The sequence below is a fragment of the Ornithorhynchus anatinus genome, chromosome 21 (assembly GCF_004115215.2).
Source record: "Ornithorhynchus anatinus isolate Pmale09 chromosome 21, mOrnAna1.pri.v4, whole genome shotgun sequence".
In the NCBI taxonomy this organism is placed as follows: Eukaryota; Metazoa; Chordata; class Mammalia; order Monotremata; family Ornithorhynchidae; genus Ornithorhynchus; species Ornithorhynchus anatinus.
The window spans coordinates 13,419,428-13,436,381 of record NC_041748.1 but is presented as its reverse complement, the minus strand read 5'-3'; the positions used below and the strand labels follow the sequence as shown (position 1 = coordinate 13,436,381).

At 42.4% G+C, this 16,954-nt stretch overlaps 1 protein-coding gene across 2 annotated transcripts in view; it reads right to left on the bottom strand.

Moving 5' to 3' along the window:
• Positions 1 to 16,954, bottom strand: part of FNDC1 (fibronectin type III domain containing 1) — a 111,446-nt gene that overhangs the window by 73,759 nt on the left and 20,733 nt on the right. For both annotated transcript variants that reach the window (XM_029049128.2, XM_029049129.2), the window contains exon 2: positions 633 to 827. In XM_029049128.2, coding sequence (XP_028904961.1) covers positions 633 to 827 — 195 coding nt within the window. The remainder of the gene's footprint in view (positions 1 to 632; positions 828 to 16,954) is intronic.

Here is a 16,954-nt window from a genome sequence, read left to right as displayed (position 1 = left end):
AATCAGGAGAGGCTACAGTGAAAATACTTTTTTAATGATAGTTCATTTTCTCCTAGTGAGTTTCTCTAGAGAAATAGATGGGCTTTACAGAAACATTAGAATGAGTCTTCACATCATCTCAGTGAAAAAGGCAGAGAATTAATGGTGCTAACTGCACTTCACACTGAAAGGACACAGAGAACTGAAGTGACTTACCCAGGGGTCCCCAGCATGCAAGGCCCAGAAACAGAACCCAGGTCACTTAACTCCCAGGCCAGTGCTTCAAGCCCGAGGCCACATTGACTCCATTAGTACTCAAAGAAAAAGAGTAATAGCAATACCTTAAAGTAATAGCAATACCTTATCCCTTCATAGCACTTTTATTTTCCGATTTGCTTTCATAACAATTACTTTATTTGCCACCCACTATGTCATCAGGATAGTTACATAGTATTAGTCCCATTTTCTTGATGAAGGAATGAGGCCCAGAGAGGTTACGTTACCACAGCAGAGCCAGGACTAAAACCCAGATCTCCTTATCTTTTCCTTTAGAAGCTGGAGCCCTTCCACAGTTGTTTCAGGGAAGATTTTAGTTGAGATCACACAGAAGACAGTTGATTCTGACTGAGAAGCAAAACTCTTGTTCAACTTACCTACATCCTCAATAAGGAAGGAATGTGTATCCGAATTCACCTTGATGTAGCTAAGGCTTTTCAGGGACTTCCCATAGGCAATGTTGTAATGCTCCACGGGTCTAGTGGTTGAATCCTGGGGTGGTTTCCACGTGACTTTTATGCCCCTCTTAGTGGGCAGCAGTTTCACATTTCTTGGCTTCAGTGGGTGGTCAGCTATGCAAACAGTGTAAATATTGACTTATAGTAAAAACAGCTTTAAAAAGTGAGTGCCAATCAGTGTAGAGCTGCCCCATGGTGGCTAAAGGGTACCCAAGAGGGTGCCCCAGATGGTATCATTTTTGCTTTGGAATTGCTTTTGCCCCTGGTAGCTCCCAAGTGTGTCACGTGCTTGGCAACCTGGCCACCAGTGATAAAACAGGAAGACCAATGCTATAAAACACAAGCTTTTGTTTGGTATCTAATCAACTGTGCGTTGTACATTTCTCAGCACTCTCCATTGCTGAACACAAAATATAGTGAATTTTGTACTGAAAGTGATATGCCGGAAAAAAACCAGTAATAAAAAAATTAGCCACTGAGGTAAAAAAATAATAGCAGCCTATAAAGATCCAAGGAGGAGAGCTACTGGGCTCTGGACTCCAAGCCTGTGAGTGTGAAAGCATTCGTTCCTCTAAATACAGAGACACTGAGCTAACAGTAATTCAAAGGCAGCAGATTAATTTTTTCATCCAACCCCTAAATTCACTGTTCACACTTCTTGGCTCTGAAGAAGACAAAAAAAAGTGATTTGCAAACATAATTGCATCATTTATCATCAGTGAAGATCAATTCCAAAGAGACCTTATTGGTTACAAGGAAAATGGCTGGTAACCTCTAGGCAAGAAATATATTTAACAATTATATTTAAGAACAATAAATATTCCTAAATAAACACAAGGTTTTAAATCAACAACTTCAACAGGGGTTCAGTTGTCATTCCATGGAAAAAGGAAGAGGATTATAGGTTCAATTTATGGAGGCACATGTATCATGGTGAGCGCTGGACGAATGGTTTTTAACACTGGATGGAAATATTGAATAGATTAGTAATATGTTCCTGAGTGCACCAACTAAATATTTTAAGATATTTCTCTCAAACGTTGTTCTTTATTTATGGAAAGAGTTAGTAAATATCACCAAGAAAATAATAGCATCTTGAGACCACGGGTCATGGAAGTTGTGAGAGGATGAAGATGAGTAGATGTGATGGTATTTCAAGGGTTAGACACAGAATGTCCATTTAATACACAAGACATGAAACTAGAATGCTGTTCAATGATCAAATCCCAACTCCTTAGAGATGATATATTTCCCAGCTCTTTAACGGACATCTTTAATGTCACCCTAAGGATGAACAAAAACAAACCAGGGTATATACTGGTTTCAGATTTGATAAAACAACTGCAGCACACTATGAATCTGATTTTATGACAGGGACTGAATCCATTGAAAATAGTCAATTTGAAGTTTCCAAAAGGTTGTTTGCCTTTGTTTCCTGCTCTGCTCTATTCACACCCTAAGATTAACAATGACAGTAGTCTTCATGGAATTCAAATACAATGCTCCAGTGCAGGCAGATTGAAGAAGAAATAAAAATAGGCATAGTAGTAGCCACAGCAGCATTTACTGAGTACCCAGTTGGAGCAGTGTACTGTCCTAGATACTTGGCAAGCAAAGAATAAAGTGATGCATTCTGCCTACAAGTACCTTACACTGTAACCGCAGAGACAAACGTAAAAATATTCACAACTCTGCCAAAAGTAGAGTATATAATAATGACTATTTGTTAAAGCACTTACTGTGTGCTAAGCACTGTTCTAAGCCCAGGGATAGATATGAAATTATCAGGTTGTCCCACGTGGGGTTCACAGTCTTAATCCCCATTTTACAGATGAGATAACTGAGCCAAAGAGAAGTCAAGTGACTTGCCCCAGGTCATACATTCCATTGGCTTACAAGCATTCCATCACTTTGCCCCCTCCTACCTTACCTCGCTACTCTCCTACAACAAACCAGCCCACACACTTTGCTCCTCTAGTATCAACCTTCTCAGTGTGCCTCGATCTCACCTATCTCGCTGACCCCTTGCCCACATCCTGCCTCTGGCCTGGCACGCCCTCCCTCCTCAAATCCAACAGACAATTACTCTCCCCCACTTCAAAGCCCTACTGAAAGGAAATCTTCTCCAGGAGGCCTTCCCTGACTAAGCCCCCCTTTCCTCTTCTCCCACGCCTTTCTGGTTCACTCTGACTTGTTCCCTTTGTTCTTCCCCTCTCCCAGCTCCACAGGCAGTTAGGTACATATCTGTAATTTCTTTATTTACATCAATGTCTATTTCGTCCCCTCTAGACTGTAAGCTCCTTGCGGTCAGGGACTGTGTCTGTATATTGTTGTATTGTACTCTCCCAAGTGCTTAGTACAACACTCTACACACAGTAAGTGCTCAAGAGGTATGATTGAATTGAATTGAATCTATAGCATATGTAAGCTCCTAGTGAGCAGGGAATGTGATTACCAACTCTATTATGATGTACTTTCCCAAGTGCTTAGTACAGTGCTCTGCACATAGTAAGCACTCAATAAATATGATAGATGAGTGCTAAGAAGGAGGTGGAAATAAGTTTGTGAGTGAGAGTGTTAGCTAAAGGGATGATACAGCTCAGGGTCCTGGGAAATTAACTTGGGACACCTTGTTGGAAGACATAGGATTTTAGGAGAGATGTGAATGTGAGCAGAGATTTTATCTGTTTAAAGTGGAGATGGAGGGATTTTCAAGCTAGGAGAATATCATGAGTGAAAAGAGAGAAGTGGGAGGGTCTTGAGTGAGGTACAGTTAGAAAGCTGATTTCAGATAAGGTCTGTGGTATTTGTAACATTTAGTAAGTGTCAAGCTCTATTCTAAGGGCTGGAATAGATATACAGCTCTTGTCTCACATAGGGCTCACAGTCTAAGCAAGAGGGAGGATAGGAATTTAATTTGAGTTTTACAGATCAGGTAACTGAGGAACAGAGCAGTTAAGTGACTTGCCCAAGGTCACACAGCAAGCAACTGGATGAGCTGATTGCTTAATGGGAGGAACAGAAACAGCCATTTGGAGAATGGGGGAGAAGAGAGCAGATAGGTAACTTGAAGCCCAAGTTATAATCCTATTTTCTGCCTCTCTATAGACTGCGATATTTTAAAATGACATAATAAGCATGATTTCTAGCATTTACATTGTCCTGCTCAACCAGAAGGAAAATGAAAAAGACACATGAAGACTTGCAAAAGAAAACATCCCTAGTGATTCCTTTTTTCCATGTGATGCCTTTTAGCCTCAAGCACACCCAACAAACCTCCAACTAACACTTTTTCTCTAAGGGAATGTAAGATTCCCACACATAACTGTGGGGGAAAGCATATTAGGCAGGTGCAGTTATGCATGATCAAATCCATCTTGACAGGAAGTTTGCTTTCCCTGCCAGAAACATGACAGGTGCTATTAGTGATTTTTATTTCTAAATTTCATGTAACTTAATTCTTTAAAAATGAAATTAAGCCCTGTATACTATAAACTATTCTTGGAGGTCTGCATGTTCCATATCGTAACATTGGCAAGTGTTAAGTGTCCATAAAATCATATGAGGGCAAAATTTACCTGGATAGTTCATTTTCACACTAGTACATTTAGGAACCTAAAAGTGACCCTTATGTAAGTTTTCTGTATTCTTCTGACTAAGCACAGACCATAGGAGTAGCACTGATTTCTGCACCTGCCACTCTAAAAATGGAATGGCTTTTCCACACAGGAAAATAACTCTGAAATAGAGAAAAGCGAAGAACAAAGATCTCTTAAAGGTCTTCATGTCAGTGAAGTATTGTCATATGGACGATGAGCTTAAGGGGAGGCATGAGGGATTAAAATCTGGTAAAAGGAAGAATGCCTTTCCTGTGTCCTTCCCCATCATCACTTATTCAAGGCTGTTGCTATGCTTTGAACCACCGAAGAGAAGCATATGATAAGACAGTCTATTCCTGGATTCATTCAGTCGGATTTATTGAGTGCTTACTGTGTGCAAAGCACTGTATTAAGTGCTTGGAAGAGTACAATACAGCAATAAACAGACACATTTCCTGTCCACAGTGATTTTACAATCTAGAGGATGAGTTTACAGTCTAGAAAGATGGAGGCCAGGGCTGCACAGTGATTTTGTGTGACTGAGGCCTGTTACACTGTTCTCTTCCAAGCTCTTAATAAAGTGTTCTGCAAACACTAAGCACTTGATAACTATGATCTTACACTTACTACACTTACATTTACACGATTGATGATTGAATGAAAACCAGGAAACAAATATCATTCTTACAGTCTTGGTCAAGTTCTGGAACTGACCTGAACCTTATATAGAAAGACAATGAGTCATATTGGCAACCACGTTTTCCAAGCTCATGTGCACTCTTCCCCCTCTGCATCAAAGGGAAACTCCTCACCATCGGCTTTAAAGCACTCAATCACCTTACTCCCTCCTCCCTCACTTCTCTGCTCTCCTACTACAACCCAGCCTTCACACTTCGCTCCTCTAATGTTAACTTTTTCACTGTGCCTCGATCTTGTCTATCTTGCCACTGACCTCTTGCCCACTTCCTGCCCCCACCAACTTTCATATTCAAGAGATGATCACTCTTCCTACTTTCAAAGCCTTAATGAAGGTACATCTCCTCCAAGAGTCCTTTGCTCACTAGGCTCTCATTTCCTCTTCTCCCACTCCCTTCTGAGTTGCCCTTGCACTTGGATTTGCACTTTTTAGTCACCTCTCCATCAGCCCCACAGCACTTATGTACATAACCATAATTTATTTATTAATATAAACATCTGTCTCCTCCTCTAGACTGTAAGCTCATTGTGGGCAGGGAATGTGTCTACAGCCCTGTTTTATTGTACTCTCCCAAGTGCTTACTACACTGCTCTGCACGCAGTAAGTGCTCAGTAAATATAATCGATTGATTCTAAACACTTGAGAGAGGATTATAGAAGTAAAAACATGGTCACTGCCCTCAAGTAACTTACAGTCTAATGGAAGAGTCTTATGTTCTGTTGAAAACTAATCCTATTTATGCTCTAAAGGCCTCACTGGGGCAGAAGAACTTTCAATTCAATAGTATTTATTGAGCACTTACTATGTGCAGAGCACTGTACCAAGCGCTTGGAATGTACAATTCGGCAACAGATAGAGACAATCCCTGCCCACTGACGGGCTTACAGTCTAATCGATGCTGATAGCCTAATAAATTGTGGAGGGGGAGAGGGAAGGGGGGCAATGCCAAGTTTTGACTCTTCTTAGGAGACTGAGTCAAAGATTAGACCAATGTGGGTATCTAGATCCCCAGCACCAACCTTGGCCATCCCTAGACTAGACACAGCCAGTTTACTTTCCTAAATTTCTCTTAGCATGATCCAAAATTAGAGGGAAGCAGTGTGGCCTAGACAGGGAATGTCTGTTACATGGTTGTGTCGTCCTCTCCCAAGTGCTTAGAATGATGACCAGCATACAGTAAGCATCTCAATAAATAGAATTGATTGATTGATTGATCGGATAGTGCACAGGCCTGAGAATCAGAATGACCTGGGTTCTAATCCTGCTTCTGTTACTTGTCTGCTGTGTGACCTTGGGTAAATCACTTCACTTCTCTGAGCCTCAGTTCTCTTATCTGTAAAATGGGGATTAAGACTGCGAGCCCTATGTGGGACAGGGACTGTGTCCAACCCTATTTGCTCATATCCACCCCAGCACTTAGTATAGTACCTGGAACACAGTAAATGCTAAACAAATACCACAGTTATTATTATTATCTATCCACTAGACCACAATGCTTCTCATGCGAGTGCTTAACTCACTCATAGTGAGTTTTTAACAGGTATCAAAAAAAAAGGAAGGTGTGGGTATGATTAACACCACTTTCTGCTGTGGACTCTGAACCAGGGACTATATTATTAAGGCCATTTACCCCACAACTTTAGAAAAGTAAACAGGCTTGAATGAATGCCATCTTTGACTAAATCATATAACAAACCCCTCCACCCCCATATTTGTCATTTTAGCACAAAAAGACAAGTTCCGGCAATCAGAGGCCCAGAAAGTATGGCTCATTATGTCTCTATTAATGCTCACACCCTTATGGATAGCATATGTGTCCAAGCTTGTCATTTTTTCTTCCCAGAAATACGTTAAGTACTGCACTTAGTGTCTTTTAAACTCAGGCATCTTCCCCAAGCCCCACCCTAACCACACTAAATAGGAGAAAACAACAGCACAAGAATGTTCAGGTTCTCAAAGTGGAAGAATGTGATTTTCCAACCTTTGCTATGGGAAAAGGGAGGAAATATTTGGCTTAATGCCTCAACTGCAATAATCAATTGCTTCAATAGTGCTGAGCTGAGGCTTTTTCATCAATTTCCCTGCTCTCCCAAGCACTTAGAACCTCGCTCTGCACCTTCATTGAGTCAATCATATTTATTGAGTGCTTGCTGCACGCAGAGCACTGTACTAAGTGCTTTAGGAAAGTACAACATAATAATCAACTTCCCTGCTCACAGCAAGCTTACGCGCTTACCCCTGATGACTTAGAGCAACAGAAATGATCTCTTTCTCACAGTCGGATTTGTCAGGTGCATATACAATCACACTCCTGTCATTTACCATGACTGACAGAGAATTCTTCAACCCTAGAATAAGCAGGTCTCTGATAGTCCAGGTGAGTTCCTGGAGGTAGTCAGCTGGAGAAGCACTGGGGTCTAGTGGATAAAGCCCGGGTCTCAGAGTCAGAAGGACTTGGGGTCTAATCCTGTCTCTGCCATTTGTCTGCTGTGTGACCTTTGGTAAGTCACTACAGTTATCTGGGCCTCAGTTATCTCATCTGTAAAATGGGGATTGAAGACTGTGAGTCTCATGTGGTATGGGGAGTGTGTCCAACCTGATTAGCTTGCATCGACCCCAGTGCTTAGTTCAGTGCCTGGCACATAGTAAGCACTTAACAAATACCATATACTTTTCCTCATTAGGTCAAACAGCTCAAGGTGCATGATAAAGGTGCCTCCATTGAGCTAGGTTTTGCTAGTTGATGTCTGAATGTGGCAGAAATAGCAAATTGGATGTGAGTCCTACGTGGGACAGGGACTGTGTCCAGCCTGATAAACCCGTATCTATCCCAGCACTTAGAAAGACGACTGACAAATGGTAATAGGTGTCATAAGCCTGGCACCGGGGATTGTCCCCACTTAATATCAGGCACTCAATCTATGATCCCTTTCACAGGGGAATTTGTCTCCCCTTATAATATCGGGCACTCAATGCCAAATTCAAAGAGTATCCAAACAATGACTGTATACTGCAGAAAGCTTTATTCCATACTTAACCTGCTAGAAACAGGAGGTAGATGTGTGTGTTTGTACTTATATAAGTACAGTTCTCTGCACACACAGTAAGTACCAAATAAATACCATTGATGTGATTGATTGCTTGATTAAGAAGAACTCTCACAGCTTGGTTGCCAAGCACAGTGGCACAGGGTCTTAATGAAGGCACATCTCCAAGAGGTCTTTCCTGAATAAGCCCTTCCTTCCTCTTCTCTCATTTCTGTGTCACCCTGACTTGTTTCCCAGATCATTTTCCTACAAAAACATTCAGCACATATCCTCTCATTCCTCAAAAAACCCCATCCACTTCCACATCACATAAAAACTTCTCACCACTGGCTTTAAAGGATTCAATCACCTTGCCCCCTCCTACTCCACCTAACTACTCTGCTTCTACAAATCAGCCCACACACTTCCTCCTCTAGTGCTAACCTTCTCATTGGGCCTCGATCTTGCCTATATCATCACCGACCCCTTGCACATGTCCTGACTCTGGCCTGGAATTTCCTCCCTCCTCAAATTCCACAGACAATTCTTCTCCCCTGCTTCAAAGACTTATTGAAGGCAGAGCTCCTCCAAGAGGCTTTCCCAGATTAAGCCCCTCCCCATTCCTCTTCTCCCACTCTCTTCTGCATTGCCCTGATTTGCACCCTTTGTTCTTCCTTCTCCCAACCCTACAGCACTTATGTAAATATCTGTAATTTCTTTATATGGATGTCTGTCTCCCCATCTCTAGACTGTAAGGTCATTGTGGGCAGGGAATGTCACTGTTTATTGTTGTACTGTATTTTCCCAAGTGCTTAGTACAGTGTTCTGCACACAGTAAGTGCTCAGTAAATACAACTGAATGAATGTTCATCCCCCCTCCCCGCCCCACAACACTTACGTACATATCAATAATTTATTTATACTAATGTCCATCTCCCCCTCTGGACTGCAAGCTCATTGTGGACAGAGAATGTGTCTGCTATGTTGTTATACAGTACTCTCCCTTGTGCTTAGTACAATGCTCTGCACACAGTAAGTGCTCAGTAAATACGATTGACTGAATGGCTGGCTTTGGTGAGCAATGCATGGTGGCACTGAAGATCTCCAGGAATCAGTCTGATTTCTTGAGTGCTTATTGTGTACCTTATTATTGAGAAGCACCATAGTCTAATGGGAGAGCTCAGGCCTGGGAGTTAGAAGGACCTGGGTTCTAAACTGTAGCTCTACCACTTATCTGTTGTGTAACCCTGAGAAAATCACTTAACTTTTCTGTGCCTCAGTTGCCTCATCTGGAAAATGGGGATTAATAATAATAATAGCATTGGTATTTGTTAAGCACTTACTATGTGCCAAGAACTGTTTTAAGCACTGGGGTAGATACAGGGTAATCAGGTTGTCCCACGAGAGGCTCACAGTCTTAATCCCCATTTTACAGATGAGGTAACTGAGGCACCGAGAAGTTGAGTGACTTGCCCAAAGTCACACAGCTGACAGGTGGTGGATCCAGGATTAGAACCCATGACCCCTGACTCCTAAACCCATGCTCTTTCCACTGAGCCACGATCCCTCCATGAGGGACATGGATTGTGTCCAATGTAATTATCTTGAACTCAGAAGCAGCATGGCACAGTGGATAGAGCTTGGGCCTGGCAGTGAGAAGGTCATGGGTTCTAATCCCATCTCTGCCACTTGTCTGCTGTGTGACCTAGGGCAACTCTCTTAACTTCTCTATGCCTCAGTTATCTCAGCTCTAAAATGGGGATTAAGACTTTGAGCCCCATGCAGGTCAGAGTCTGTGCCCAACCCAGTTTACTTATATACATCCCAGCACTTAGTACAGTGCCAGACACATAGTACTTGCTTAACGAATACCACAATTATTATAATTACTATTATTATTACAGTGCCTGGCAAATAGCAGATGCTTTACAACAACATAATGAACAAACAAACAAAAACCCTCTAGTTGGTGGCAGAAAAAGAGGGTTTGCAGTGGATGAATGATCCCCACTTACTGAGTGCCTGGATTCACTGTATCAACTGACTGAATCTATACTTCTATTCATTATCATCATCATCATCATCAGTATCCTTTGTTGAACACCTTCAGTATGCAGAACACCATACTGGGTGCTTGGGAGAGTTCAATAGAATTAGAAGATCTGGTCCCCACCCTTGAGGGTCTTACAATCTAATGAGGGAATCCAGAAGACACAAAATCACTTATAAATGCTAGGAACAGAGGAGAAGAAACAGGTACAGAGAGTAATAGCCAGAATATGACAAGATAAATACAGCACAATTCTGTGTCAGTAGTTAGAAGTATACTACCTCCAAGGAACTTTCAGGTAATAGGGAAGACAGACAAGCCCGTTGATGCCTCTCTAGGTACAAACTTGTAAAGAGTAAGACAAGAGAAGAGAGTTGAGAGAAGTGGGAGGGCCCGTCATGAATGATGCTGACAGCAAGAGGAGCTGGGTAAAGGTTTCCAGTGGAGACAGCAGAGTGTGAAGGATGATGCTGACAGGCAGAAGCAGGAGCTGTAATTCCTGATAGTAGTAATCATATTTATTAAGCTCTTACTATGTCTGTACTAAGCACTGGAGATGACAAAAAAGTAGGAATTAAATGCAGTTCCTATCCCTCATGGGGGTCACAATCTAAAAGTTTAAATGAAGAGAAGGTTTTGGAGGCAGACTCACCGGGAGTGATGGAAATTAAAATGCAACCCAACAAGTAGACAAATTAAGCTTTAGGTCTCAGCACCGATGAAAGAATAGGAGAACACATGGTAGAAAGTGGGGAGTGGAGACTCTCCATAACAAGAGGGAATATGGCAGTTACCATAGTGCTTTTCTTTGTGCGGATAGAGGAGTCCAAGAGCGTGAGTGAGCAACTTGTATGCCCAGCCCGGTGGAGACAGAGCATGTTGGGACAGGGGCTCCTCAGAGGTGGGATGGAAGGTGGTGGCCACCACGTGCTTTTCTCCATGGCAGTGGATGGGAAAGTTGTGATGTTGATAAGTGCTTACTTTGTGCTGTATTAAGTGCTGGGGTAGATACAAGTTAATCAGGTTGGACCTGGAGCTACTCACAGTGTAAGCAGGAGGGAGAATAGTTACTGAATTCCTCCTTTAGGCTCCTGATCTTCTCAACTTCAGCCCCATCTTATCCAACACCAACCCCACTTCCTGCCTCCCTTCTGGGCTGCCCCTTAGGGTTTTAGCTTCCCTCTCCCTTGCAACCCAAGACCTCTCCTGAAGACCATATTGATCAATCAGTGGTATTTATTAAGCACTTATTGTTTGCAGAGCAAGCAATCAATTGTATTTATTGAGCACTTACTATGCGCAGAGCACTGAATTATGCGCTTGGAGGGCCCAATACAACAGAATTAGCAGAAACATTCCCTGCCTTGGGAGAGTCAAGTACAACAGAGTTGGTAAACATGTTCCCTACCCACAACGAGTTCATAGTCTAGATAACTGCATGGTTCTCTTCAAATCCACAGACAAGGGTGACCACTGACAATCCTCCAAGATATCTGATTGAGAATGTTATGTCATGAGAATGCATAGAACACCCATTTTAGAGCATCATCATAGAGCCCCGATTTGCAGATGTCCCTCTGTCTAGAACCTTCCACATTTCTCCAGAGGGACACCCTGAAATTTCCACCCATCCTCCTCCCACCACACACCTAGCTCCCAAGTCTCTGCATACTTCTTCTAGGTCTCCATGAACTTGGGCACCACTTTCAGTCAGTCATTCAATTAATAGCATTTACTGGGCACTTATTATGTGCAGAGCGCTGTACTAAGAGCTTGAGGGACTAACATACAATAGAGAAGCAGCATGGTCTAGTGGATAGAGCACAGGCCTGGGAGTCAGAAAGAATCCTGGCTCTACCACTTGTCTGCTTTGGGACCTTGGACAAGTCCCTTAACTTCTCTGTGCCTCAGTTACCTGACCTGTAAAATGGAGATTAAGATTGCGAGGCCCATGAGGGACTTGGGCCGTGTCCAACCTGGATAAGCTTACATCACCTGGAACACAGTAAACACTGAACAATTACCATTAAAAAAAAAATCACCAAGGCATCAGTGCCAGGGGACGAGGGGGAGGGATTGTAGTTGGGTCCTTAAAAATACTAGGCAAAGTTGTCTAGTGCTGGCTTTGTACTGGACCGACCAGTTGAAAACTGGGCTGACTGGATCAAAAGCAGTCGAATGGGCCATTCTGCTTTAGACATGGCCTTAGTCTCAAGCATAGCTGGGATTCCAATCAATTTTCTAACCCTCAAATCTCTGTATGGCAGCTTGTTCAGAGGGCCATGCTGATTGCAGTCCAGGCCCTATGACAGGAGCCAAATAGAATAATAATAATAGTAGTAATAATAATTATGGTATTTGTTAAGTGCTTACTTTGTCTCAAGGACTGTTCTCTATGCTGGGGTTGATACAGGTTTATCAGGCTGGGCAGTGTCCCTGTCTCATATGGGGCTCACAGTCTTAGCAGGAAGGAGAACAAGGAAGACTAAAGCAACTTCAGTTTCAGATCTCTCAAAAGGTGCCAGTAAAGATCCAACCATTCAAGTAGCATCAGGGGGACCACAGAAATAGGCAGCAAACTTTCTTTCCCAACAAAAATTCAGTCTTGCAGAGCTTCTGGAAATGTCTCATTATTTTGTTATATTGTACTCTCCCAAGCGCTTACTACAGTGCTTCGTACACAGTTAAGCACTCAATAAATACGATTCACTGATTGGTTTCTCATTTACTGTAGTCATATTAACAGGTCTATTTCTACAGATAGCCTCTAGACAGGTATAGGAAAGCAAGGTGATGAAACAGATGTTCAAAGGAATGTAAATTTTTTGAATTAATCTGATCTTAGGAAAAGAAAACTCTAAAATGGTTCCCTGAATGTACCAAAGGATTTTTTTTAATGCAACAAGATCTTCGTGTTTATGTAAAGTCTTTCCATTTCACCTCTGCTTGAAGTGCAAGTTTTACTTTCCACTGGAAACTGCCAAAAATTCCCAGACCCGCAAATGTAAAAAACAGACTTCAGCTCAATCACACACATTTTTTAAAAACTCCAACAGGTTTTGTGTTCCAGAAGTCCATTTTTGCTGAAGGGAAAAAATTTGGGTTCACAGTTGAAAATGTTAAACTTCCCTCAGTACCTGGAAGTTTCAGTCATAAACTACTTATACTGGATATATGTCCCAACAACTATTATATTTTAAAATAATAATGAATACCTATCTTATGTTCTAATATACACAAAGGGTATAGTAATAGAAGGATGCTCCAATATGAAATATTAGCAAATGTAATTTAAAGTTATAGTTATAGTGCAAAGAAAACATAACCACATCAACCAGACTAAATCCATAGAAAAAAATCAGTTAGATCAGCTCTCCTAGAATGTAAGTTTTTACTTTTTGCTTTGAATAGGAAACTATGGAATAAACAGTGAACAGTTTTCCTGCAACATGTATCTATCTGAGTAGAAAGCAAGGAAATGCTGGAAAACAATTGTGTGCAAGCTTAAGTGATTCAGTCAAAGTGACAGTAGTAAGTAAGTAATAGTACTAATACTAGAATTTATTAAGCCCTTACTGTACGCAGAGCACTTTACTAAGCACTAGGAAAGTGGGAATTAGACATGGACCCTGTTCCCCTGGGGCCTCACAATGTATGAATAAATATGTGGGTGTGGATTTAAAACACACATCAGGAGGAATGAAACAAAAAAATACTTTTTTAGCAGTGTTGCCTAGTAGATAGACCACGGGCCTAGGATTCAGAAGGACCAGGGTTCTAATCCCGGTTCCACCACGTGTCTGTTTTGTGACTTTGGACAAGTCACTTTATTTCTCTGTGGCTCACTTCCCCCCTTTGTAAAATGGGGATGAAGACTGTCAGCCCCAGGTGGGACATGGACTGATTTGATTATATCTACCCCAGCACTTAGTTCCGTGCCTGGCACATAGTAAGCGATTCATGAATACCATTAAAACACATTACTAATACTGTTGCCGAATTGTACTTTCCAAGCGCTTAGGACAGTACTCTGCACACAGTAAGCACTCAATAAATACAAGTGAATGAATGAATTACTACAGTGCATGTTTTCCTTGATGTAGAATACTTCAAGAATGCAGCCTTTCCATTTCCAGAGAACTACCCTTTCTCCCAGTGGCTCTCTGGGGGATATCGAAGGGGCAAGGGAAGTATCTTTCAGACTACCCTCAAAAAAAATTGTGCTTCCATCGAGCAAATAACATTTATATGACCATTCCTTCTTGGACCTCAAAAAGCTATGCAAACAATAACCCTGAATGCCTCTGTAGGAGAAAAAATGGTGTCTCCATTACGCAGAATTCATTTAACTGGTTGATCCAAGATTACCCAGCAAGTCCTGGGTAGTGAGCCCATAGCATCAACCTCTCCTAACTCCACAAATTCTATCTCCCGGTTTATGATATTGGACTCAGAGTCCATTTCCTCCCCATACCAAACATTACTAGTTATCTACCGCCTATAATGTTTCTAAATGGTGTTGGTTTACGCCCCTCTCAGGATGGCACCTGGAGAGTTTCCAGTACTCTACCAGTCCCGGCTCTGGGAGAGTCAAGCAGAGGCATACCCGTTTCGTTCCTGGCTTGGGCAGTGGCTAGCGAGTGGCAGGCAATCTGCTACAAGTCAAAACTCACCTGTTCTGGCCAGCAAGGGCATGGGAGAGAGCTGAGGGTGGAGACTCGAGTTTACTGTGTGGAGGAAAGCAGTGGTAAACCACTTCCGTATTTTTACCAAGATAACTCAATGGATACACTTCTAGAACGGCTATAGATGGAGATGGAGCCTTTCGGAAGAGATGTGTCCATGGAGTCGCTACGGGTCGGAAATGACTTGACAGCATAAGACAAGACAATTAGTTAAGCGCTTACTATGTGCCAGGTAAAGTGTTGGGGTAGATACAAGATAGGTTGAACACAGTCCATGTCCCACATCAATCAATCAGTAATGGTATTTATTGGGTGCTTATGGTGTGCAGAGCATTGTACTAAGCACTTGGGAGAGTACGATTTAACAGAGTTGTTAGATACATTCTCTGCCCTCAACAAGTTTACAGTTTAGTCTACATAGGGGTCTCAGTCAATCAATCAGTCCTATTTATTGAACACTTAGTATGTGCTGAGCACTGTATTAAGCACTTGGGAGAGTACAATACAACAGAATTAGCAGACATATTCTCTTCCCATAATGAGCTTACAGTCTTACTCCCCATTTTACAGATGAAGAAACTGAGGCACAGGCAAGTTAATTGACTTGCCCAAGGTCACAAAGGAGATTAAATGGCAGAACTGGGATTAGAACCCAGGTCTTCTGATTCTCAGGCCCCTGCTCTAGCAGCTAAACCACACTGCTTCTCTGGTTGATAATTGTCCTCTGTGTGTCTTATATTTCCCTGATCTTTACTGACCACAAAGCGTCATTTCTTTCAGCCTGAAAGGCTGGCTTCCTGCACCAAAATATCCAGTTGCCTCACAAAGGAATGTCCGTGGCCACAGAACACAATTGTGAATCAATTTTGTTGTGCCCCGGCTACTAGGAACAAATGGAGTTATCCCAGATCTCTGAGTGAGAGTGTCTTGCTAATAATCTTTGAATAGAGATCCTTACTGCCTGTTTCTGTCCCTCTTAAAGATGATTCTGCCATCACCATCTTGACCCTGGGTCTCCATGCCAAGCGGGCACACTGCCCAGAAGTCTCATGCCTTTGGAATTGCAGTCAGGTAGCAGACCGCAAATCCACTGCAATCTTTTCCAGGGCTCAGATACACCAGCTTCTGTGGTCCTCTCCTACCATTTCAACACCCGTATCCATCTCTCCCCACTCCCCCACACCCCCTCTTATTCACAAACTAGTTTTTCTCTGTACCTAGGTTTCCTCATCTTTTTTTAATGGTATTTGTTAAGCACTTACTGTGTGCCAGGCACTAAACTAAGCATGGGCGTAGATAAAAGATAATCAGGTTGGACACAGTCCATGACCCACATTGGCTCACAGAGTTAAATCCCATTTTACATATGAGGCAACTGAGACACAAAGAACTTAAATGACTTGCCAAAAGTTACACAACAAACAAGTGGCAGAAAGATTCCCAGGCCAGTGTTCTATCCTCTAGGCCAAGCTGCTTCTCAAAATGCTGCTTCATCTGTAAAATGGGAACAAACTGGTCTGGCCATTCCCACACTATAAGCTTTCTGGGGAGGGTGATATCTCAGGAGCTAAAGATGAACTGCACCAGTGGTGGTAAGTAATAGGAAGCACTTGGTTATTAATCAGTCCATGGTATTTATTGAGTACTTACTATGTGCACAGCACTGTTCTGTGCTTGGGAGAGTACAATACAAGAGAATTAGCAGATGCGTTCCCTGCCCACAGTGAACTTACAGCCTAGAGATGAGCTTACAGTTTAAGCAGCATGGAGTAGTGGATAGAGCACAGGCCTGGGAGTAAGACAGCCCGGGGTTCTAATCCCGGCTCCACCACTTGTCTGCTGTGTGACCTTGGGGAAATCATTTAACTTCTCTGTGCCTCAGTTCCTTCATCTGTGAAAAATGGGGATGAAGACTGGGAGCCCCAATCAGGACATGGACTGTGTCCAACCCAATTTGCTTGTATCTACCTCAGCACTTAATACAGTGCCTAGCACATAGTAAGCACTTAATAAATACCACAGTTATTATTATTACTACTACTACTAGTAGTACTATTAACCAAATGTAGGCATTGAAAGGTATGGGGTGGGTTATGGCACCTGGATACTGACAGAAAGGGTGAGAGCCAGCGGGAAGGGCGGAAAGCAAGGACCTAGGTCCTTCTGATCCCTAACCTATGCTCT